Source organism: Oryctolagus cuniculus, chromosome X (assembly GCF_964237555.1).
Source record: "Oryctolagus cuniculus chromosome X, mOryCun1.1, whole genome shotgun sequence".
NCBI classification, from domain to species: domain Eukaryota; kingdom Metazoa; phylum Chordata; class Mammalia; order Lagomorpha; family Leporidae; genus Oryctolagus; species Oryctolagus cuniculus.
Window position 1 is genome coordinate 104,721,037 of NC_091453.1, and position 27,020 is coordinate 104,748,056.

Here is a 27,020-nt window from a genome sequence, read left to right on the forward strand (position 1 = left end):
ATTGGAGGGTGAACCAGCGGCAAAGGAAGACCTTTCTCTCTCTGTCTCTCTCTCTCACTGTCCACTCTGCCTGTCAAAAAAAAAAAAAAAAAAAAAAAAAAAAAAAAAAAAAAAAAAAGAAAGAAATCTCTTCCTTCCATGGGTTCACTCCCCAGATGGCTGCAATGGCCGGAGCTGCGCCCATCCAAAGCCAGGAGCCAGGTGCTTCTTCCTGGTCTCCCACATGGGTGCAGGAGCCCAAGGACTTAGGCCATCTTTTTTTTAAGATTTATTTTATTTATTTTGAAAGACAGAGTTACAGAGAGAGGCAGAGATAAAGAGAGAGCTCTTCCATCCACTAGTTAACTCACCAGATGGCTTCAATGGCCGGAGCTGCGCTGATCCAAACCCAGGAGCCAGGAGCTTCTTCCGGGTATCCCACGTGGGTGCAGGGGCCCAAGGACTTGGGCCATCCTCTACTGCTTTCCCAGGCCATAGAAGAAAGCTGGATGGGAAGAGGAGCAGCCGGGACTAGAACAGGAAACCATATGGGATGCTGGTGCTTCAGGCCAGGGCTTTAACCCATTGCGCCACAGCGCCGGCCCCCTGGGCTATCTTCTACTGCTTTCCCAGGCCACAGCAGAGAGCTGGATTGGAAGAGGAGCAGCTGGGACTAGAACCGGCACCCATATGGGATGCTGGCGCCGCAGGCGGAGAATTAACCTACTGTGCCACAGTGCTGGCCCCAATATTTATTTGTTTGCTTGAAAGGCAGAGTGAAATTTCCACGTGCAGAATAATGAAGCAAGACCCCTACCTTACACCTTACACAAAAATGCACTCAACGTGGATTAAAGACCTAAATCTACGACCTGACACCATCAAGTTACTAGAGAACATTGGAGAAACACTTCAAGATATTGGCACAGGCAAAGAATTTCTGGAAAAGACCCAGGAGGCACAGGCAGTCGAAGCCAAAATCAACTATTGGGATTGCATCAAATTGAGAAGTTTCTGTACTGCAAAAGAAACAGTCAGGAGAGTGAAGAGACAACCGACAGAATGGGAAAAAATATTTGCAAACTATGCAACAGATAAAGGGTTAATAACCAGAATCTACAAAGATATCAAGAAACTCCACAAAAACAAAACCAACAACCCACTTAAGAGATGGGCCAAGGACCTCAATAGACATTTTTCAAAAGAGGAAATCCAAATGGTCAACAGGCACAGGAAAAAATGTTCAAGGTCATTAGCAATCAGGGAAATGCAAATCAAAACCACAATGAGGTTTCACCTCACCCCGGTTAGAATGGCTCACATGCAGAAATCTACCAACAACAGATGCTGGCGAGGATGTGGGGAAAAAGGGACACTAACCCACTGTTGGTGGGAATGCAAACTGGTCAAGCCACAATGGAAGTCAGTCTGGAGATTCCTCAGAAACCTGAAGATAACCCTACCATTCGCCCCAGCCATCCCACTCCTTGGAATTTACCCAAAGGAATTTAAATTGGCAAACAAAAAAGCGGTCTGCAGCCTAATGTTTATTGCAGCTCAATTCACAATAGCTAAGACCTGGAACCAACCTAAATGCCCATCAACGGTAGACTGGATAAAGAAATTATGGGATATGTATTCTTTAGAATACTATACCGCAGTAAGAAACAATGAAATCCAGTCATTTGCAACAACATGGAGGAATCTGGAACACATCATGCTGAGTGAAATAAGCCAGTCCCAAAGGGACAAATACCATATGTTCTCCCTGATCGGTGACAACTGACTGAACACCAAAAAGGAAACCTCCTGAAGTGAAATGGACACTATGGGAAACGGTGACTTGATCAGCATAGCCCTGACTGTTAATGAACAACTTAATACATTATCCCTCTTAGTAGTTTTTTTATCTGTTCTACTTAATATGACTGGTTTAATTCTGTAATTAATACACAGTTATTCTTAAGTGTTGAAAATTAACTGAAATGTGATCCCTGTTAAACATAAGAGTGGGAATAAGAGAGGGAAGAGATGTATAATTTGGGGCATGCTCGGGTTGACTTGCCCCAATTGGTAGAGTTAGAAACATACCAGGGGATTCCAATTCAATCCCATCAAGGTGGCATGTACCAATGCCATCTCACTATTCCAAGTGATCAATTTCAGTTCACAATTGATCATAATGAAAGGACTAAGAGTCAAAAGGAGCACATAAACAAGTCTAGTACCTGCTAACACTAACCGATAGAATAAATAAAGGGGAGAGTGATCCAACATGGGAAGTGAGATACTCAGCAGACGCATAGAATGGCGGATGTCCTAAATAGCACTCTGGCCTCAGAATCAGCCCTAAAGGCATTCGGATCTGGCTGAAAAGCCCATGAGAGTATTTCAGGCATGGAAAGCCAAGACACTCTGGCAAAAGATCTCTGTGAGTGAGATCCCAGTGGAAAGAACAGGTCTTCAAAGAAGGAGGTACCTTTCTCTGAAGGGAGGAGAGAACCTCCACTTTGACTATGACCTTGTCTAAACAAGATAAGAATCGGAGAACTCAGAGGGCTTCCATAGCCTTGGAAACTCATGACTGGAGCATAGGGAGATTACTGATGCCATAGACAGGAGTGTCAATTGGTAAAGTCAACAACAGGAGTCACTGTGCACTTACTCCTCATGTAGGATCTCTGTCCTTAATGTGCTGTGTATTGAGATTTAATGCTATAACGAGTACCCAACCAATATATTTCACTTTGTGTTTCTATGGGGGTGCAAACTGTTGAAATCTTTACTTAATGTATACTAAACTGATCCTCTGTAAAAAAAAAAAAAGAAAAGAAATTATCAACTCTCAACTTACTCTCACTGGGATTAAACATGAGAATAGGTATGATCTGATTTCATCATCATTTAAAAAAATTCATCCATTATTTTTCACTTTATGTTTCTGTGTGGGAGCAAACTGTTGAAATCCTTACTTAAGGTATACTAAGCTGATCTTCTGTATATTAAGATAATCGAAAATGAATCTTGATGTGAATGGAAGGGGAGAGGGAGTGGGAAAGGGGAGGGTTGTGGGTGGGAGGGACGGTATGGGGGGGAAGCCATTGTAATCCATAAATTGTACTTTGGAAATTTATATTCATTAAATAAAAGTTAAAAAAAAAAAGAAAGGCAGAGTGACAGAGAGAAAGGGAGAGAGAAAGATCTTCCATCCACTGATCCTTCCCCCAAATGGCCACAACATCCCAGAAAACGGCCACAATATCTCAGGCTGGATCAGGCCAAGGCTAGAAGCCAGGAGCCAGGAACTCTCTCTAGGTCTCCCACATGAATTACAGGGGCACAAGAACTTGGGTTGCCTTCTGCTGCTTTCGCAAGTGCATCAGCAAGGAGCTGGGTGGGAATCAGAGCAGCTGGGACTTGAACTGACACTGGTGTATGTTACACAGGCACCACAAGGGGCAGTGCTTGGCTCCTCTGAATATTCTTGATCCAAGGTTGGTTGCATGGGTGAATATAGAACTTGTGAATAGGGGCTGGGGACCCACTGAATTGCAGAACCTAGCAACCAACTCACTTGGGAAAGGTATTTTGGAATCTTCTTACTATGGGCAGGAGCCAGCCATAAAGCCCACATTATCCCTACTGTTACAGGGTCTTAATGAAGACCACATTTGGGGTCTGACTAAGCCCTGAGGAATGACAATGTCATGATACCTGTCAGGATAAGAAGGAAAAAAGAGTAGGTCCCAATTCTTTGCAAATGGTAACTTCTCATATATATATATATATATATATATATATTTCTCATATATATATATATTTGGTACGATTCATCCTGTTTATTGAGCACTTGTTATGTGTTGGGAAGAATATGCAGGATACAGAACTATAGTTCCAGTAAGACCTCAGCTATGCAAACACATTTTGTATATAGATACAACTATGTATTAATATTTAAGTAAAGAAAGAAGAAAATTAATTTCAAAATAAGTTTCAACCAATCAAGAAAATAAAAAAAGACTAAAACTTTTTGGTCTGTCATTGTGACACAGGGAGTTAAGCTGCTGCTTAGGCCAGGTTGAATATCAGCTATTCTGCTTCTCATCAAGCTCCCTGCTTATGCACCTGGAAAGGCAGTGGATGTTGGCCTTAGAACCTCGGTTCCTCCCTGCCGCCTATGTGGGAGATGAGGTTGGAGTTGCTCATTCCTCGCTTCAGCCTGGTCCAGACCTGTCTGTCGAGGCCATTTGTGGAGTGAACCAGTAGATGGAAGATTCTCTCTCTCTCTCTCTCCCTCTCCCTCTCTCTCTCTCTCTCTGTCATTCTTTCAAATAAATAAATAATCTTTAAAAAATAGTAAAATTGTACAGACCTCATAATTGGCATCTCAAAATATATGACATAAAAATTGACAGAGGTGCAAAGATAAATGTAAGTACAAAGATAAGGATATTCACAAACATAGTGGGTTTCTTCATACCATAACAATATCTGATAAAACATGCAGAGGAAAATACGAGTAACAGCACAAAATATTTGAAGAACAAAATTAGGAAGCTTAACAAAAATTCATATAAATGTATTTAAACTGCACTCATTACTGGTATAATTCACATTTATCTCTAGAACACATCAAATATGAAGAAAAGTTGTTGTTATTCCCATCCATTAAGCAAATCTCAAAAAAATTAAGTTTGTAAAATCATATAGCTCTGATTTCTGACAATAGTGAAATCATTGTAGAAATCTGACAAGAGTTATCAGGTTTGCATAGTTTGGAAATTAATCAATACACATCCAAATGATTGATCAGAAAAGTATCACATTGAAAGTTAAAGAATAATTTCAACTAATAAAAATATAAAGATCAAAACGTGTGAGACACAGATATTCACAACCTAAAATGCATATATTACACAATACAAATGTTGCAATAGCAATGATCTGATCATCCACACAAAAGCCAATTACACCCAAAGAAAGAAGACAAGAAATAATAATGATAATAAATCAGTGAAATATGACTGAAATATAAAATACAGAGTAATCAGAAAGGTACAACTTGAAATTTGGCAAGACTAAGGAAGTCACTAGGGAAATATTGAATATCAAAGAGCAAAAAGAGAAAGCATAAGTAAACCAGGACAGGAAAGAGAATTATGATAATATTTGCAACAATATAGAGACCTTAGAAATATCATATCAAGAACAACTTTGTGGGGCTGGCTCTGTGGCATGGTGGGTTAAGCCTCTGACTGTCGTGCCAATATCCCACATGGGTGCTGGTTCATGTACTGGCTGCTCCTCCTCCACACCAGCTTCATGCTTATGGCCTGGGAAAGCAATGGAATATGGCACAAGTATTCGGGCCCCTGAACCCACGTGGTGGAAGAAGCCCTGGTTTCTGGCTTCAGATCTGCTCAGCTCTGCTTGATATAGCCATTTGGGGAGTGAACCAGCAGATGGAAGACCTTTCTCTTTGTCTCTCCCTCTCTCTGTAACTCTACCTCTCAAATAAATATAAAATCTTTAAAAAAGAAACACTTTGTATCAGCAATTAAATATTCTGTTTTGATTTAACTAGCACTAGAAAAAACGGAAAACTCAATCTGTAGTTAAAAATGTTATACAATAAAACTCCAGGCCTTCAGAGTGCAGAGGGTTGGGGGGAAGAGATAGCTGTGTATTACTTGTATATGTCTGCAATAGATATAGTATTCAATTTACAAATAAACAAACAAAATAATTTATTGTGCATTAATAAGGTACATACACATAATACACAAAACCAGGGGACAGCAAAAGGAGAAACGGTTCCCACCAAGAAGTCAGCATATCCATGTGGTATTCTCACCTTTGTGTAATCTCTTCCCCTTGAGTATGGTCTAGACCTAAGACAAGGTTATCGGATGCCATTTCCAATATTTCACTACAATGTCTGTGATTTCAGTCTTTCTAGCACACTCATTCTGTCATCTGCCCACTATGCTACAATCAACTGTCATGTTGCAAGCTGTTCCATGGAGAATTCAGGCAACTTTCAGTCAACAACTAACAAGAAATTAAGACTGTTATTCCAATAACTCCCAAATAACTAAATCCACCTGGCCATAATGTGAGTGAGCTTGTAAATTATTCCCCTGATGAATCTTGAAATGACCGCAGTGCTATATAACATCTTGATTGCAGCCCATCAGACTCTCTGCAGCTGAAGTCTCAGTTAAGCTGTGCATGTAGTCCTGTCCTACAGAAACCATGAAACAACAAATCAATGCTTTTTTTAATCTGCTAAGGATTGCAATAAATTTTTATGAAGCGATATTATCTACCATCTAAAAATAACATTTTGGGGAGGGAAAAATATGCCAGTCTTATATGGGCATAGATGCAAACCTGCAAGCAAAATGTTAGTAAACCAAATTCCATGAAGCAAAAAAGTAAGAAGAGGAGTAGTGGGACAGAGTTGGGCTTCTGGCAGTAGAATGCAGTAGAATGTTGATATTGCTTTTGAAGATTATTGTGGTTTCTCACAATATTAAGATGAAAGTGAAAGACCGTATAATCGATTTTCAATGATAGGATAATAACCAATGAAGGAATGACAGATCGATTAGAATTCAGAAGCAAACCCCTACATTTACAGACGTAATATTAGTAAAAAAGTTAGTTAGTACTATGGTGCAATGAGGTAAGAATGCTAGTAGATCTTATTACACAGAAAACTTCCTTGAAGAAAAAGATAGCTGATCTTTAAATATGTGGAAGATAACACAACAGCTACAAGGTTTAGAGAATAATTAGATGTAATACAAAAAATTGATAAATTATAGCTATATTAAAATTAATTATTGGTACTTACCATTAAAATAATGCAAATATGAACCCCAGTGTTTTGAAAGAATACAGTCAAAATACCAGTAGCGAATTCATATTTCAAGCCTACAAATACAAAAGGGAAAAAATAAGAATCAACAAAAGACAACCAAATCAGTAGGCTAAGAAAAAGTATTCAACTTTATTAGTAATCAGTGAAATAAAACTATAATCTGATAATACACTTACCCATCAAAATGGCTAAAATTAAACAACAGACTCTTTTAAGTGTCATAATGATGTTGATAGAACGCTTCTATGGTTAATCTGGAGTATAAATTTATAAAACTTTTATGGAAAGAATGTCAGTCACTAAAGTTGAAGATATAAAATGCCATATACTCCAGCAATGCATTCCTAGGTTCACATCTTGCATCACATATATGCAAAATATACAACATTCATTACAGCCTATTTACTGCAGAAAAAGTCTGAAAAAATGTTCATCAATGACACCTGCAAATAAATTCTGGTATTTCTGCGTACTGTGAACTATATAGTTGTTGAAAATAATAAAAATGTCTATATATAGCAATACAAAGCCATACATATGATGCATAAAATAAAAACAATATGCAAGTAGTATATATTTCTTAAAAATGAACTATTTATAGATATAGTTCCTCCTGTATGGCTATATTATGAAAACATAAAACTCATTAAAAGTATTTGCCTATGGAGAAGAAAACTAGTGGTAAAAGACTTTGTGTCTTCTGAGTTTTGTATAATTTGCATATAAAACGTTTTCAAGAATAATTGTAAAAGAGCTGCAGAAAAGAAAGGAAGTAGTAGCTAATGAATGTTACGTTACCTTGATAATCATAGCACCCTCAGAAATACAGCAACATAGGCACCAGACACTAGAGGAGTACAATATTTGAAATAAGTGAACTCTTTGAAATTCACAAGTGCCTATGTGATACTTGATAAGAGAAGTTCAAATTTCAATATTGCCACCTAAAACAGCTATTCTTTTATTAATGCATTTGTTAAGATAGTTGCTCATATGACATAGTGGGATGGAGTGAATTGCAATAAAAATGGGAAATTTTTATTAAGATGATCGTGGTTGCCTTATATCACCAATGGTATAGAACAGTTCAGTGCAATTATGATGGGGATATTTCATGAAAGTTAGACTCAAATACATATATTTATCTTCCATATTCTAGGTTCAGACTGTGTAATAGTTGCACCTGCTTTTATTAAAATACATCTAAAGATTGAATGGTGAACATAGTAGCCCCTTGATTTTATTATTGACTCCAGTGACTGCAGGTGTAAGTAAATTTCAAGCCTATTCTAACGCCTCCAGTTCACCACCAAAAGTTTGTCTTTTAAAATTCTAGATTTCTGGGGTGGGTATTGTGGCATAATGCATTGAATGACTTCTTAGGATGCCCTCTTCCCATTTCAGATGCCTGGGATCAAGTCCCACCTCTTGCTTCTGATCCAAATTCCTGCTAATGTGCACCTTGGGAGGCAGCAGATGATGGCACAATTAGTGGGGTCGCTGCTACCCATATTGAAGACCCAGATGGAGTTCCATGCTACTGGCTGCAGCCTGGCCCAACCCTAAATATTGTAGGCATTTGAGGATGGAAGCTGATGGAAGAGCTCTCTCACTCTCCCTTTCAAGTAAAGAAAATAAGTAAACTTAAAATAACTATTTAAAAATCTAGATTTTTGATGTACACTGGTGTTGCAGTTGATTTCTCAACAATGTTGCAGTGGATTCATTTCTAAGAGGAGGAGTGTGGTGGGGGCAAGAGGCGCAGAGTCACCACACAGACCCCGGGAGTCAGGTGAAAGCGGGCCTGAGGCGAGCAGCCCGTAGACTCGTTTATTTCAGTTGGCACCACATCTTATATAGCCAAGACCAGCCAATCTGGTCAAGGGCCGGTCTATGCCCCAACCAATCCCAGCCTGTTGCCAGGCAGTTTCCAAAGCCATCCAATCACAGCCTGTTGTCAGGCAGGCTCCGTTGCCAGGTGGGTTTCAAAGCCATTCCTGAGTAACTGACGCTCGCTTGCCAGTGGCCACCTTGGCATGACCTTCAACCTTATCTTCGACCTCCAGAGGAAGTTCCAGCACTTCCTCAATACGATGACCTTTAGACATGACCAGTGCTGGTAAGGCCGACGCAGCCAGGGCAGAGCAGATGGCGTACCGCTTCTGGGTCGTGTTCACTCTCCGGTGCCAACGGCGCCAGGTTTTGGTTGGTGCGAACATGCAGCCTCCTCGGCACATATTCCCAAAGGCACCCTGGCCGGATCGGTGCGTCCCACCACCTTGCACTCTGGGAATTCGTGCCGCAGCTCTGCCAGTACCCCACGACTCAGCACTGGTCTGGTGACCTGCCAGCTCACTGACGGCATAGGGCTGCCTGTTGTTCTTGCGCAGGTTGGTGTGCACGAAGTTCACGATGTCTGGCCAGATGGGAGCCTTGAACATGGCGGGCAAAGTGACATTTTTGCCGGACGACTCCCCCTTCTCGGAGTACACCGATATGAGCGGACGAGCACACGCCATGGCGGGGAGAGGTGAGAGCTACGCTCCTCTCCTCCCAGCGGCTCCCACGTGGCCACCTTGGCATGGCCTTATTCCACCACACACTGGGAGCAGCCATCAGAAATGTGGTTTTATTTTTTTAAATATTTATTTATTTATTTGACAGGCAGAGTTACAGAGAGGGGTAGAGACAGAGAGAGAGGTCTTCCATCCGCTGGTTCACTCCCCAGATGGCCAAAATGGCTGGAGCTGTGCTGATCCGAAGCTGGGAGCCAGGAGTCTCCTCCGGGTCTCCCATGAGGGTGCAGGGGCCCAAGGACTCAGGCCAACTTCCACTGCTTTCCCAGGCCATAGCAGAGAGCTGGATCGAAAGAGGAGCAGCCGAGACTAGAACCAGTGCCCATACGGGATGCTGGTGCTTCAGGCCAGGGCGTTAACCCACCGAGCCCAGAAATGTGGTTTTCAAAATGAATGTGACATTCCATTTAAAGGATTTGGTGGAAAAGCAGTACTTTTAAACCTAGTTTCAGTTTAAAGAACTTATTTCCATTTTTGGAGGATATTTTCATATATGAAAATTACAACTCTTTCATCTAAGTTCATATATAATAATTTACTGTAAACAATTGCTGTAATATTAATATTTGTCATGAGTATTCCCCTGATAATTGCACATATTATGAATTTTGGAAAAATAATTTGCATTTTATATGCGTTAGGGGCACTTTTGATTTAAGGACAATCTTTCATTTGTCATTTCAGTTTATTAAGCTTGCTTAATTAAATTTGGCATAGTGGAGATAAGATTGCCCAGTACCTATATTGTTAACCACCACCCAAATCAATTACAAGGAAAAAAAAAACATTACAAATGGTTGAATTCATCAGTTTATTTCACAAAATTGATTAGTTAGCCATTTAAAGACAGAATCTGGATGTGAGAAACCATAGTACGGTATACAAGAATATGTAGGCTATGGGCTTAGAAACTTACACAGTGGAACTGAGAAAGGAATAAACCTCTTCTGTTAAAATGCAACAATCTATTTAGCCACCAATGTTCACAGCAAGTGAAGAATGCAAGGGTATATATTTCCCAAAGAGCAGGAAGTGAAATCTATGGATGTTTAGTCAAATCTACTTAGCACCAAATGTTTATCTCTTTACCAAGCAATGATACTACATGTATATACTCATACAGTGATACCACTTAGTGTCAGCATTTCAACTTTTTATCAACATGCCTACAGGTTTAGACTGTGCTCAAGAGCTTTTTTTTTTTCCTGAATAATAAATAGTTTATCAGCCGGCACCGTGGCTCAATAGGCTAATCCTCCGCCTGAGGCGCTGGTACCCTGGGTTCTAGTCCCGGTCGGGGTGCCGGATTCTGTCCTGGTTGCTCCTCTTCCAATCCAGCTCTCTGCTGTGGCCCGGGAGTGCAGTGGAGGATGGCCCAAGTCCTTGGACCCTGCACCTGCGTGGGAGACCAGGAGGAAGCACCTGGCTCCTGGCTTCGGATCAGCGCAGTGCGCCGGCCGCAGCGGCCATTGGAGGGTGAACCAATGGTAAAGGAAGACCTTTCTCTCTGTCTCTCTCTCTCTCACTGTCCACTCAGCCTCTCAAAATAAATAAATAAAAATAAACAGTTTATTAGTAAGTACATGGTTTCAATGGCAATAACAAATTCATTTGAAAAGGATACAATATAAAATCAAAGAATAAAAGCTTGTTAATCATCAGAAAATCTGTGGCTATTAGGGCTGTTGTGTAGAAAGCCAAAGGCTAAATCACTCAAAGGCTAAATCTTAAAGAATACTCGTCCTCTTATTAATCCATATGAAATAGTTCCACAGTACCTGGAATCTGTAGAATTCTGTATTATCACCTTCTAACCAAACATGACGCGTTAGTAGATAACTATGGCTTTTAAGGAAATCCTATTAACTAGTGGTGAGGATTTTGTCTCCTTCAAAACCCTTCACTCACAGATATTTGATCTTGGGTCATTCAGACTTTTTGGAATCACAGTGTCACTGTTGTGGATAGCATAGAAACGTTGACTAAGATTTTCTGCAAAGGCAATATCTGAATTTTGAATTATAGATTCCATTGATGATGCAGAAAACATAATACCACCAATGTATTCGAAAGCACAATGAGCTATACAGCCATGCTGAACTGTATAGCCAATAATTCGAAAGGTTTTTCCCAGAACACCTCAAAGCTGTTCTACATAGTTCTATGTAGACTCTGCCACCATCAGCCAGAGGCCTGATTTAAAATAAATGCAGTTTGTTTAGAGTTGTAGCAGGGCTTCCAGAAAAATAATCTAAAGTATGTCTCAAAGAATACGTAATTGATCCATGGTTTCAGGATTCCTGGGCACAGCAAAACTCTGCCCTCCTTACTACTCAAGACCTTTAAGACCATGCAAGTATTTTCATAAATTGTTCTTCGATATCTTTGACCTAATTTTTAGAAAGTATTTCAGAATATCAGGTGTCTGAATGCAAACTTCATCCTGACAGTTCATTAATAGCTCTAAAAAAGTTAAATATGTGAGCTGCTGCAAATTGAAACAGATAAACTATTTGCTTAATGGATACATAGTCTGGGTGCCATAGTAGTATGAGGAAAATAAAGCAACTGTCAGTTGTACATGCTCATTTATGGTTTTTCTTCTTATTTTTGCTAAGAAAATTTATTTTTGTTAAGGAAAGTTGTTAAGGACTCAAATTTCCCCTTGAACTCACCTGACCAAAAATAAATGAAGATAAAGGAGAATTGAAAACACTGTTGTGGTTGAGGCCTAATTCAAAAAAATAGGTTGCTTCTTCCGAATATGGAGTCTGGTATTAGTTAAATACTTCATACATATTCTGAAATTTAAAACAAAGAACAATAAATTAATCCTTACTACTATTTTAGAAATAAAAAATAAACAGAAAATAAGCTCAACTTGTGTAAGGTCACAAAGCTAGTAAGCAATATGTGCAACTTCAAAGGCTGCCTTTTTTCAATCTCTTTCAAGGCAGTTGAAACCAGGTTTATTAGGCACATATCTCATCAATATCACGAACTGAATGACCCTGCTAAAGCAGGCAACATCTTAATGCCTCAAGGATAATCAAGGATAATAGTAAGAACTACCTTGTGGACATTCTGGTGAATAAATGAGCTGATATTTGCACAGTCCTTAGAAGAGTGGTCAGGTATAATAAACCCAGATAAATGGTTAGTATTATGTTAGCATCATTATTGTTACTATTATTATTAATTGATTAATTAAGGGGATGAAAATTAATTACACTATTTTTCCTTTCTGAAAAATTTAATTTAGCCACTCTCCTTGGTAATCCATTATAGCTGGGGAATAAAATCTTCTGGTAAATACACTATTCTGTTTAACAGAATTTTCATCTTATGCAGATAATGACTTATCGCATAATTTTAAGTCACTACCTATACTATACAATAAGCTAATATCAAAGAAATCATATCATTTAATTGAAACAGAAAATAATACTGTCTGGGGCTTTCATATCATAAATTATAAATGTACTTGCCATTGGTATTTCAGTAGTGAAATATAATATAGAAGTGTAATGTGATACAGGGCAGAAAATAAAGAATACTCTCAGTGAATAAACTCACTTTGATGCTTTGAGTTTAGTCAAGGGACCTTTCAGAAAGCTGGTTGTCAAATCAAGTATTATATTTGCTGAGAGAGGGAAAATTAAATGACGTTTTTCCTTGTGAAATCTACAAAATGCCATGGATATGGGCAAATTTCCAGAGACTAAAGGCCTTCCACACAGGGGACAGTGTGTTCTTCAGTTTTCTCTGCTTTGACTTGGCATCACGTCTAATTCAGTTTTCATTTCAAAAAAGAATCTCTTTCTAGCTAGTCTCCTATTGAGCAAATGAGGAAGGTTGTACACTAGGGTATATTAAGTTCACATTTATTAAGTATTGCTTAAATTGTCTCTGTGATACAGAAACAAATAGCTGTTTTGCAGGATTAATGTACAAGTCACTTCAATTAAAAGAAATCATTAAGATGCAAGTTCCATTTTCTACAGAAGTCTGAATAGCACTTTAAACAAATAGTCTATTTTCCCAAAGATTTGCATGAGGATTTAGTTATGTTACTTCATTTAAAATTAATAGAGTTTAGACACCAGGACTTGCACTTAGAAAAAGATGAAGTAAGAGACTAAATTCAATTACCCTCCCATTTGCACAAAAGACAAGAGGAAACAAAAGAAAAATCCATTACAACACTTATGACACTGAGGTAACTAGAATTCTCAGGACAGAGCAATATTCAGAGAAATCTCATAGAGACAGAACATCAGAAATCAAGATAGTCATCCTTGAGAATTTATCAGAATATTGATTGGTGCATGATTGTAAGGAAGTTACCTGAAGGCAGAGGTAGAACCAACTGAGGGAATTAGAGAGGGCAACTGTTAGCAAACACATAGAGAAGGAGCAGTGTTTATTCTAATTAGAATGGAAAGACCCTGAGAATTTCCACAGCCCCCCACCCTGCCCAGTGTAGACAGTTCTCCAATTCTCTGATACCAGCAGAGTGTCCTAGAGTTCAATTCAAATCTAACATTATCTGAACAACACTCAGAGCTCACACATTAAAAGCTGAGTCCCCAAGACTACTTCATTTGAGATGCCAGCTGCAAATTGCATGCAGACCCCCCACATTTATGTCCAGTAGATTATAATTTTTGGAGTTCATGTGAACTCTCTCAGGTTGAATAATTCACTACAATGACTCCCAAAGTATCAGTAAAGTGTTTTACTTACTTACCAGTTGATTATAAAGTCTACAAGTTGGGAAGAGCAAATGGAAGATACACGTAGGTCGAAAATAATCATAAAATGGATAGAGACTTAACTAGAAAACCTAGAAAGTACTAGAAAGAATATGTGAAGTAAATTTCTGTAATCTTGGGTGAGGCAAAGATTTCTTAGATATAGCACCAATAATTCAATCTATAAAAGAAAATGTAAACAACATCTTGAAATTTTGTTTTCCAAGAGGCATTACATAATATCAAGGGAAGTCACTGATTTGGATAAAGCATTTGCAAATATTATTTCTGGAAAAAAATCTTATACCCAAGATACATTTTTAAGAAAATGAATCTGCAATAAATAAATGAGTTAAATATTTTAATATATGAAATAGTTCACCAAAGGAGATATAACATATAAACTGATAACCGTTCTAAGCTATCAGGGAAAAGGAAATGAAATGCACATCGATATATGGTTACAAATGAATTACAATAATTAAAAAGACTGATTATACTAAGTGATTCTGAAGATGTGGAGCAACTGTAAGCCATATATTGGACAAATATACACATTGGAACACAGCTTTGTGCTTTCTTAAAATAGTTAAACATTCATCTACCATTTGATAGAGGCACTTCATTTCCAGATATTTAACCTTGAGTAAAAGAAAGTATATTCTTACAACTTTTTGTACATGAATGTTCATGGTATCTTTACTTATAACAGAAAATGTAGAAATCATCCAAACACACATCCATAAGTGCATGGATAAGTAAAATGTGGTTTATGCATACAATGAAATAATACAAAGCTGTAAAAATAAGAAAATATTGATACTTGCAAAATGGATGAGTCTCAAAATACTTGTGCTTAGAATTGATTCCAGTTATAAATTATAGAAAATGCAAAGTAATTTATATGGGAGCACAAAACCAGTGCTAATCTGGGGAGAGGAACAAAGGATGGCATAAAGAAATTGCAAACTTGTATAAAGAAATTTGGAGTAGAGATGTGTTTATTAGTTGACTACATTGCTGGCTCCATGACAGTATATCTTATGTCAAAATTTACTTTGTGCATTTTAAATATGTGATTTTTATTATATGCCATTTATGTTAGTCAAAGGTGATCAGATATAATTAACATTGTTCCAAAGTCAAAAAGCAGGCAAATTAGCAGGAAGTTGGATCAGAAATGGAGCACCCTGGACGTCAACTGGCAACAATATGAGACACCAGCATTGGCAGCTGGTAGTTTAATCCACTACGCCACAATACCAGATAATGATGTTCTTATTATCTATGGTTTATATATATATATATATATATACATATGTATATATATAATACATGTATATACATATATAAAGTTGAAATTATAGGCTTCCTATGTTATGTTATTTTTATTTTACTTTTTTTAAGATTTATTTATTTTAAAGACAGAGAGAGAGAGAGAGAGAGAGAGAGAGAGATCTTCCATCTGTTGGTTCACTCCCCAAATTACTGCAATGACAAGTACTGAGCCAAACTGAAACCAGGAGTCAGGAGCTTCATTTGGGTCACCCATATGAGTGCAGTGCCCAATCTCCTGGGACATCCTTTGCTGCTTTGCCAGGCACACTAGCAGGAAGTTGGATCAGAAATGGAGCACCCTGGACATCAACTGGCAACAATATGAGATACCAGCATTGGCAGGTGGTAGCTTAATCCACTATGCCACAATGCCAGCCTGTAGGTTTTCTATTTTAGAAGGTTCCAACTTTGAACTGGGAACATGTACATACATACTTCCAGTGCCACCACACAGAGCTATGGGAATTAACCATTGCACAGTACTTTTCTATCTAATTTTCATGGATTTGCTCTTTGATTTTATGCCAACTTTCCATGGTACTTATTATATCTACCCTGTATTTATGTTTTACTTCATATTTTAAAATTTTTGTAATTGTCTATCTTTTTATGTAGCAAAGTCTTAAATACAGCCATGTCCATATTATAATATGTATTATTGTGTATTTTTCTTAGTCATTTACTATGCAGTGAGTAAGCTGCAAAGTATTCACCTGCTGAGTGCGAACCAAATTATCCCCACATATTGTCCATTCTTATTTGGAGGGCTGCAGAAGCATCCTGTTGAAACCTCAAGTATATTGACCTGGAGATAATGAAATATAAGAGGGTATAAGTCTACTTTGTGGTAAGGTTTCAATTTTATTTGAGAAATTTTGAATTCTTTCATTCCAAAATTACTGGAAAATTTGGGACAGGGAAGCACAGCAGGGGGTAAAAGGCATAAAGTATTTTAACTCAATCTCAATGATCCTCTGCAAATATCTCTACACTCTTTGAGTCTGCAGTTAACTGTAAGATTGCAAAGTAGCCTTGTGTATAAGACATTTCCCTTATGCGGAGTTTTTCAAAAACTTTGTGGAAAATTAATACTGTAAAAATGCATAGATTTCAAAATTTTTGCATCAAAATAGACCTATCATTTAATTACACTTTCCATAATCTTTCTGAAGCACTTTTATATTATTACAATGCTTATTGAACATAGAAATGTGTAAAGCCATACAGATACATGCCAACTAACCAAGCTTCTCCCACGGAGAATCTTTTTGATATAACCATGATGTTATAAGGAAAATTCTAGGCGATAACAGTATACATATAGCATACAGGGATAATATGAAAAAGACAGTAAAAATATGGATGTTAAGAAACAATTTATCATGTAAGATACCTGATCAAATTTCAGTGTGAAAGTTGAAAGCGAAAGTTAGAAAATTTTTTTTACCAGAATTGTTTTCCTTATTTCCTGAATATTCTTTGCTAATGGGTGTTTCTCCCAAGTGCAACAATTTGATTGAATGGAGGGAACTGGAAACTGTTTCAGGCGCTCAAATATATGTCCATCCAGCTGTGAAGGAGATTTCCCAGCAATACCAATGAACTCTTCATTGGCAATTAAAAATGTTCAATTACAGAGAAAATTAAGCAAGATAAACAAAACAATAAAATTTGTATTTCATAGGAGTTGTCAGTTTAATACTCTAGTAGCCAACAAAGCACACCAACATTTTTAAGATGATCAAAAGAGACAATCTTGACATTCTTTTAAAAATATTCATTTGAAGGGCAAGGTGAGAAAGAGAGAGAGAGAGAGAGAGAGAAAGAGAGAGAGAGAGAGAGAGAGAGAATATCTTCCATTCACTAGTTCACTTTTGAAATACCCACTACAGGCAGAATTGGGGCCAGATGAAGCTAGGAGACAGGAACTCCCACATGGGTGCCAGAAACACGATTACTGGGGTCATTATCTGCTGCCTCCCAGGCACATTATCAGGAAGCTGGATCAAAAGCAGAGGAAGCAGGACTGGCTCCCAGGCTTTCAGGTATGGGATGCAGGTGTCCAAAGTGGTGGCTTAGCCTGCTGCACCACAACCTTTGCCCACATCTTGACTTATTTTTGTGTGTTGTGTGGCACAGGGCCCCAGATGGGACTTGACTTCTTATTTAATGACAGACTATGAGCTTCTCATTTCAAATTGCATATTATAATAATACTTACCTCAAATGACTAAGAAAAACATAACATAGCTACTGCAACTGTCAATGTCTGAGACACATTCAATCCTAAATAAATGATAAAAAATGTTTAATTACTATAATTCATGCTAATATCATAAGCTCATACCTTCTCATATAACAAAACTAGCAATCAACCATTACCTGAAATCCATTAATCTAATCTACCCCTCATCTTATTGATATCCTTTTTCCCTACTTTAAAAAGGTAAATCCAGTGGCAGGGGCTGTGTTCCAGCAGGTAAAGACTTTGTGTACAGTGCTGGCATCCCATATTGGCGTCAGCCCAAGTCCCAGCTGCTCCTCTTCCAATCCACCTCTCTGCTATGGCCTGGGAAAGCAGGAGAAGATGGCCTAAGTCCTTGAACTCCTGCTCCCACATGGGAGACCTGGAAGTATCTCCTGGCTCCTGGCTTCAGATCGGCCCAGCTCCAGGCATAGTGGCCATTTGAAGAGTGAACCAGCGTATTAATGATTTCTTTCTCTCTCTCTCTGCCTCTGTCTCTCTGTAACTCTGACTTTTTAATAAATAAATAAATCTTTAAAAAGGTAAATTCCATGGCTAATTTTTTATTCCTTTCTATTCCTGTGTTCCCTTTCCCTGCTCTTCCCTCAACTTAATTAATCAAAACAAACTCAACTGCACATCAGCACTTATACAACTGAATGTGAATGGGGAGAAACAATTATACAAACTGGTCTCCAAACCAGTTTGACTACAAACCTCAAATGCCCCTTTAACACTTGCATGCAATTACAACATCCCATTTTCCTAGATAACTAATTCATAACCCCCCTCCCCTCAAATCTCAATGTATCTTCCCTAGCTTTCACTCCTAGTTGGTGCATTTTCCATGAAATTTTTGAAATCCTCTCATATGTATTCTTATATATTGCTGTTATTAATGCAAATTGGTGCAAAGTCCTATGAAGGAAAATTTGGCAATAAATAGCAAAATGCAAATGCATTTAGCCTTTAAGATGAAAGGAATTCAGAAATCCTGCCCAAATTTACTCCAGCAAAAAAAGATTATAATAAATGACATATGAATGGACAAATTGATTGCAACAATATTGCTAATTTCTAAAACATAGAAATAACACAAAGTTCACAAAATGAATTATAATAAATTCATCAAATGAAATAACCTGAAACTATAAAAGGCATACCAAGACTTTTCTCTGAAGGGAGGAGAGAACTTGCACTTTGCTTATGGCCTTGTCTGAATATTGATGGAGTTTGTGGATTCAAAAGGCTTCCATAGCCTGTGCAGCTCATGTCAAGAGCCTGGGGTGATCACTGACGTCATACATAAGAGTTAATTGTTAAATCAACAACAGAAGTCACTGTGCACTAACTCCCCATGCAGGACTTCTGCCCTCATAGAGTTGTATTGTAATTATGTCTAAGTGCTCACAAAAGATGTATCATTCTTGGGTACTCATTTAAAGTTAATTAAGTTTCTATAAAAACAGAAATGAAATTAACTTCAAGATGTTCAAGATGCAATGACTTTGTATAACCCTTGTCTAGAATGTTGAGGAATAGTTTTTTTTTTTTCCGTGCAAATTGTTAAACTCTTTACTTAGTATAGAGTTGGTCTTCTATATATAAAGCTAATTGAAAATGGATCTTAGTCGAGAATGAGACTGGGAATGGGAGGCGGAAGAAGGGTGGGAGTGTGGGTAGAAGGGCAGATATGGTGGGAAGAATCACTATATTCCTAAAGTTGTACTTACAAAATGCATGAAGATTGTATTCCTTAAATAAAAGCTTTCTTAGAGGGGAAAAAAGGCATACCAAGAAGATATCCAGATGTTACTATGGAATGATATTTATGATATAATCAGTGAAAATGCAAAGGTAAAAAATAAAATAATTGCGATGAACATTTTATGTAATAGCTGAGATAAAGAATGGAATGCCTGCATCCTGTATTTAGGTGACTGGGCTTGAGTTCTGGCTCCACTACCAATTCCTGTGTCCTGCTGATCCACACTCTTGGAGACAGCGGGTCATGGCTCAAGTACTTCGGTCCCTGCAATCCGCCTGAGAGTCCTGAACTGAATTCCCAGGTCACAGCTTTGCTTTGGTCCAGCCATTTGTTGCAGGAATTGGAGTGAAGCAGTGGCTGGTCAATGTTTGTTTGCTTACCTCGCTGCCTTTAAAATAAAGAAAATAAATACAATTTAAAAATTAAATGATAGGATGATTAGCTAACTACATAAAATTGTTTTATGGAGAAATGAGAAACAAAGTTAATTAAAAAACGTGTTTTCTTTTACTTTGGAACCTTATGAATGGTTTCTATATTTGTTTTTTTAATAACTTTTATTTAATAAATATAAATTTTGACTTGATCAGCCCTTATCCTGACTGTTGAAGAACAACTTAATACTTTATCCCTTTTAGTATTTTTTTGTTATACTTAATACTATTTGTTGAACTCGGTAATTAACACACAATTATTCTTAGGTGTTTAAATTTAACTGAAAAGTGATCCCCATTAAATAGAAGAGTGGGAATAAGAGAGGGAGGATATGTACAGTTCGGCACATGCTCAATCAGACTTGCCCCAAATGGTAGAGTTAGAAACATGCCAGGGGATTCCAATTCAATCCCATCAAGGTGGCATGTACCAATGCCATCTCACTAGCCAAGTGATCAGTTTCAGTTCACAATTCATCATGATAGGATTAAGTGTCAAAGGGATCACATAAACAAGACTAGTGTCTGCTAATATTAACTGATAGAATTACAAAGCAGAGAACAATCCAACATGGGCCGTGGGATACACAGCAGACTCACAGAATGGCAGATGTCCTAAACAGCACTCTGGCCTCAGATTCAGCCCTTCAGGCATTCGGATCTGGCTGAAGAGCCCATGAGAGGATTTTAAGCATGGGAAGCCAAGACACTCTGGCAAAAAAAGAGACCTAAATGAAAGATCTCTGTAAGTGAAATCCCAATGGGTAGAATGGGCCATCAAATAAGGAGGCACCTTTCTCTGAAGGGAGGAGAGAACTTCCACTTCGACTATGACCTTGTCTAAATAAGATCAGAGTTGGTGAACCCAAAAGGCTTCCATAGCCTTGGCAGCTCATGACAAGAGCCTAGGGTGATTACTGACGCCATAAACAAGCATGTCAATTGTTAAGTCAACAACAGGAGTCACTGTGCACTTATTCCCCATGAGGGATCTCTGTCCTTAATGTGTTACACAATGTGAATTAATGCTATAACTAGTACTCAAACAGTATTTTTCACTTTGTGTTTCTATGTGGGTGCAAAATGTTGAAATCTTTACTTAATATATACTAAATTGATCTTCTGTATATAAAGAGAATTGAAAATGAATCTTGATGTGAATGGAATGGGAGAGGGAGCAGGAGATGGGAAGGTTACAGGTGGGAGGGAAGTTATGGGGGGGAAAGCCACTGTAATCCAAAAGCTGTACTTTGGAAATTTATATTTGTTAAATGAAAGTTAAAAAAAAGAAAAATAAATAAATAAGTCCTATTGAGCATGTGCCAAATGGTACATCTCCCTCTTTTATTCCCACTCTTATATTTAACAGGGATCACTTTTCAGTTAAATTTAAACACTTAAGAATAAGTGTGTGTTAATTAAAGAGTTCAACCAATAGTATTAAGTAGAACAAAAAATACTAAAGGAAATAAAGTAGTAAGTTATTCCTTGACAGTCAGGACACGGGCTGATCAAGTCATTGTTTCTGATAGTATCCATTTCACTTCAAAAGGTTTCCTTTTAGGTGCTTGGCTAGTTGTCACCGATCAGGGAGAACATATGATATTTGTCCCTTTGGGACTGGCTTAATTCACTCAGCATGACATTTTCCAGATTCCTCGATTTTGTTGCAAATGGCTGGATTTCATTGGTTTTGTTGTTTGTTTGTTTGTTTTTACTGCTGTGTAGTATCTATAGAGTACATATTCCATAATTTCTGTATCTAGTATACTGTTAATGGCATTTGCGTTGATTCCAGGTCTTAGCTATTGTGAATTGAGCTGCAATAAACATTAATGTGCAGACAGCTTTTTTGTTTGCCAATTATATTTCCTTTGGGTAAATTCCAAGGAGTGGGATGGCCAGGTTGTATGGTAGGGTTATATTCAGGTTTCTGAGGAATCTCCAAACTGACTTCCATAGTGGCTTTACCAGTTTGCATTCCCACCAGCAGGGGGTTAGTGTCCTTTTCCTCACATCCTCTCCAGCATCTATTGTTAGTAGACTTATGTATGTGAGCCATTCTAACTGGGGTGATGTGAAACATCATTGTGGGCCAGTGTGGTGGCTCAATAGGCTAATGCTCTGCCTGCTGCACTGGCACCCTGGGTTTTAGTCCCAGTTGGGGCATCGGATTATGTCCTGGTTGCTCCTCTTCCTGTCCAGCTCTCTGCTTTGTCCCGGGAGTGCAGTGGAGGATTGGTCAAGTCTTTAGGCCCTGCACCCTCATGGGAGACCAGGAGAAGCACCTGGCTCCTGGATTCGGATCAGCGTGGTGCACTGGCCACAGAGTGCCAGCCACAGGGGCCATTGGGGCGTGAACCAGCAGAAAAAGAAGACCTTTCTATGTCCACTCTGCCTGTCAAAAAAAGAAAAAAGCAGAAACTTCATTGTGGTTTTGATTCACATTTCCCTGATTGCTAGTGATCCTGAACATTTTTTCATGTGTCTGTTGGCCATTTGGATTTCTCTTTTGAAAAATTTCTATTGAGGTCCTTGGCCCATCTCTTAAGTGGGTTGTTTGTTTTGTTCTTATGGAGTTTCTTGATCTTTCTGTAGATTCTGGTTATTAATCCTTTATCTGTTGCATAGTTTGCAAATATTTTTCCCATTCTCTCGGTTGCCTCTTCACTTTCCTGACTGTTTCTTTTGCAGTACAGAAACTTCTCAATTTGATGTAATCCAAATTATTAATTTTGGCTTTGACTGCCGGTGCTTCCTGGGTCTTTCCAAGAAGTCTTTGACGGTGACTATATCTTGCAGAGTTTCTCCAATGCTTTCTAATAATTTGATGGTGTCAGGTCGTAGATTTAGATCTTTAATCCATGTTGAGTGGAGTTTTGTGTAAGCTGAAAGATAGGGGTCTTGCTTCATGCTTCTACACGTGGAAATCCAGTTTTCACAGCACCATTTATTAAATAGACTGTCCTTGCTCCAGGAATTGGTTTTAGATCCTTGATCAAATATAAGTTGGCTGTAGATGTTTGGGTTGATTTCTGGTGTTTCTATTCTGTTCCATTGGTCTATCCATCTGTATCTCCACCAGTACCTTGTTGTCTTGATTACAGCTGCCCTGTAGTATGTCCTGAAATCTGATAATGTGATTCCTCTGGCTTTGTTTTTCTTTTACAAGATTGCTTTAGCTATTTGAGGTCTCCTGTGTCTCCATATGAATTTCAGCATCATTTTTTTCCAGATCTGAGAAGACTGTCTTTGGTATTTTGATTGGTATCGCATTGAATCTATAAGTAGCTTTAGGGAGAATGGACATTTTGATGATATTCATTCTTGCAATCCATGAGCATGGAAGATTTTTCCATTTTTTGGTATCCTCTTCTGTTTCTTTCGTTAAGATTTTGTAGTTCTCATTGCAGAGATCTTTGACGTCCTTAGTTAAGTTTATTCCAAGGTATTTGATTGTTTTTGTAGCTATTTTGAGTAGGATTGGTCTTAGCAGTTCTTTCTCAGCTGTGGCGTTGCCTGTGTATACCTAGGCTGTTGATTTTTGTGTGCATTGATTTTATATCCTGCCACTTTGCCAAACTCTTCCATGAGTTCCAATAGTCTCTTAGTCGTATTCTTTGGATCCCCAAAATAAAGAATCACATCATCTGCAAAGAGGGAGAGTTTGAATTCTTCCTTCCCCATTTGTATCCTTTAATTTTTTTTCTTGCCTAATAACTCTGGCTAAAACTTCCAGAACTATATTGAATAGCAGTGGTGAGAATGGGCATCCCTGTCTGGTACCAGATCTCAGTGGAAATGCTTCCAACTTTTCCCCATTCAACAGGATGCTGGCCATGGGTTTTTCATAGATTGTTTGGATTGTGTTGAGGAATGTTCCTTCCATACCCAGTTTGTTTAGAGTTTTCATCATGAAAGGGTGTTGAATTTTAACGAATGCTTTCTCTGTATCTATTGAGATAATCATATGGTTTTTCTTCTGCAGTTTGCTAATGTGGTGTATCATACTGATTGATTTGTGCACATTGAACCATCCCTTCATACCAGGGATAAAACCCAATTGGTCTGGGTAGATGATCTTTCCGATGTGTTGCTGCATCCTATTTGCCAAAATTTTATTGAGGATTTTTGCGTCTATGTTCATCAGGGATATTGGTCTGTAATTCTGTTTCAATGTTGCATCTTTTTCAGGCTTAGGGATTAATGTGATGCTGGCTTCACAGAAATAGTTTGGGAGGATTCCCTCTTCTTCGATTGTTCTGAATAGTTTGAGAAGAATTGGAGTTAGTTGTTCTTTAAATGTCTGGTGGAAGTCAGCAGTGAACCCATCTGGTCCTGGGCTTTTCTTTCTAGGGAGGAACTTTATTACTAATACAATTTCTGTTTCAGTTATGGGTCTGTTTAGGTTTTCTGTTTCTTCATGGCTCAATTTAAGTTTTGCATGTGTCCTGAAATCTATCCATTTCTCATATATTTCCCTGTTTGCTTGCATACAAGTCTTTGTAGTAATTTCTGATGACTCCTTTTATTTATGTGGTATCTATTGTTACATTCCCTTTTTCATCTCTGATTTTATTGATTTGAGTCTTTTCTCTTTTCATTTAGTTGGGCCATGGTGGGTCGATTGTGTTTATTTAAAAAAAAAAAAAAACAGCTCTTTGTATGGCTGATATTTTGTAAAGTTTTTTTTTAATTCAATTCTGTTAATTTCTTCTCTGATTTTAATTATTTCTCTTCTCCTACTGGTTTTGGGTAATGGTTTGCTGCAGTTTTTCTAGATCTTTGAGATGCATTGAAAGCTCATTTATTTGGTGCCTTTCCCATTTCTTGATGTAAGCACCTATTTCTATAAACTTTCCTCTCAACACTGCTTTTGCTGTATCCCATAAGTTTTGATATGTTGTGTTGTTATCCTCATTTACTTCCAGAAAGTTTTTGATTTCTCTTTTGATTTCTTCTATGACCCAGTGTTCATTCAGGAGCATGTTGTTCAGTCTCCATGTGTTTATGTATGCCTTAGGGATTCCTGAGTTGCTAATTTCCAGCTTCATTCCGCTGTGGTCTGAGAAGCTGAATGGTATGATTTCAATTAATTTGAATTTGTTGAGACTGGCTATATGGCCTAGTATGTGGTCAGTCCTAGAGTAGGTTACATTTATTGCTGAGAAGAAAGTAAATTCTTTAGATGTAGGATTGAAAATTATTTAAATATCTGTTAGATCCATTTGGGCTATAGTGTCGATTAAATCTGCTGTTTCTTTGTTGATCTTCTGTCCGGTTGATCTCTCTATTGTTGATAGTGGAGTATTGAAGTCCTCCAATACTATTGTACTGGAGTCTAAGTCTCCCTTTAAGTCCCTTAGCATACCTTTAAATAAACCAGTGCCCTGTAATTAGGTGCATATACATTTAAAATAGTTAAATCTTTCTGTTGAATTGATCCCTTAGTCATTATATTGTGTCCCTCTTTGTGTTAAAGTCTATTTTGTCTGATATTAAGGTGGCTATGCCCGCTCTTTTTTGGTTTCTGTTTGAATGGAACATCTTTTTCCAACCTTTCACTTTCAGTCTGCATGCATCTTTGTTGCAAAGATGTGTTTCTTGTAATCAGCAAATAGATCGGTTTTGTTCTTTAATCCATTCAGCCGGTCTGGAGAGTTTTTTAACTGGAGAGTTGAGGCCATTAATGTTCAACGTGACTATTGATAAAGTATTAATTTGCCCTGCCATTTTCCCAAAGATATTTCTAATATATGCTTTGAAGTCCCTGTGATCTATTACTGGGAGGTTTCCTTCCTTTACCTTCTTTCATATTGATGACTGTGTTTCTGTGTTTCTGTGTATCACATCTTTAAACATCTTTTGCAGGACTAGATGAGTGGTGACAAATTCTTTCTTTTCCTGTTTGCTATGAAAGGTCTTTATTTCACCTTCATTCACAAATGAGAGCTTTGCAGAAAATAATATTCTGGGATGGCAGTTTTTCTCTCTTAGTACCTGGGCTATATCTCGCCATTCCCTCCTAGCCTGTAGGGTTTCTGATGAGAAGTCTGCTGTGAGTCTAATTGGAGATCCTCTGAGAGTAATCTGACGTTTCTCTCTTGCACATTTTAGAATCTTTTCTTTATGTTTCACTGTGGTGAGTTTGATTACAATGTGTCGTGGTGAGGATCTCTTTTGGTCATGGTTACTAGGGGTTCTATGTGCTTCCTGTACTTGGATGCCTCTGTCCTTCTCCAAACCCAGGAAATTTTCTGCTACTAACTCACTAAAAGGCATTCTAATTCTTTCTCTCTCTCCATGCCTTCAGGAACTCCTAGAACCCAAATGTTGTTTTTTTAAATAGTATCCTGTAGATTCCCGACAATATTTTTTTAGATTTCTAATTTCCTCTTCTTTGGTTTGACTGTATACTTTCCTGTTCTCTGTCTTCTAAGTCTGATATTCTCCTTCTTCACTAACTGTTTTTAAGGCTCTCAAATGCATTTGTCATTTATTCCATTGAATTCTTCATTTCATTTTGATTTCTCTTCAATGTCTCAATTTCATGTTCTACTAAATTCCTCATTTCATTTTGATTCCTCCATAAAATTTCATTTTCACATGAGAGATTTTCTATCCTCTCCAGTATGGATTTCTGTAGTTCAAGAATTTGTTTTTGATAACTTCTTAATGTTCTTATCATAAATTTTTTGAAATCTGTATCTTACATTTCTTCTATCTCATCATCTTCATAACCTTGTATTCGAGTGTCATGATCATTTGGGAGCATCATGATGTCTTCCCTGTTCTTGTTTCCTCGGTTTCTGCGTTTGTTGTTTGGCATTGTGGAGATACTCCTTGGTTTCTTCTTCTTTTTATTTCCTCGCTGTGGTGGATTTTCTTGTTATACTGTGACTCTAGATTAAGTAGACCATCTCTTTTGGTGAATCTCTAGAGGCTTGTGGTGGGTGTGGCCAGAGAACTCTGTTCAGTTCTTCAGGGTTAAGGGTGTGCCAAAGGTGACACACCTAGGTTTGGCATGGTAAATCTTCTCT

At 38.0% G+C, this 27,020-nt stretch overlaps 1 protein-coding gene and 1 pseudogene across 1 annotated transcript; both read right to left on the minus strand.

The window, feature by feature from the left end:
- Window positions 1–8,850: 8,850 nt before the first annotated feature.
- On the minus strand, window positions 8,851–9,426 carry LOC103352008 (large ribosomal subunit protein uL4-like). The gene has a single exon (XM_070066696.1). The coding sequence runs from the start codon at window positions 9,382–9,384 to the stop codon at window positions 8,851–8,853; it is 534 nt and encodes a 177-aa protein (XP_069922797.1). The 5' UTR covers window positions 9,385–9,426.
- Window positions 9,427–11,092: 1,666 nt separating this feature from the next.
- Window positions 11,093–26,809, minus strand: LOC100358039 (mitochondrial inner membrane protease subunit 1 pseudogene; annotated as a pseudogene).
- Between the last annotated feature and the right edge of the window lie 211 nt (window positions 26,810–27,020).

What these genes read in the sequence shown, in the direction of transcription:
- LOC103352008 (XM_070066696.1), bottom strand. Translation starts at nt 9,384, where the DNA reads ATGGCGTGTGCTCGTCCGCTCATATCGGTGTACTCCGAGAAGGGGGAG.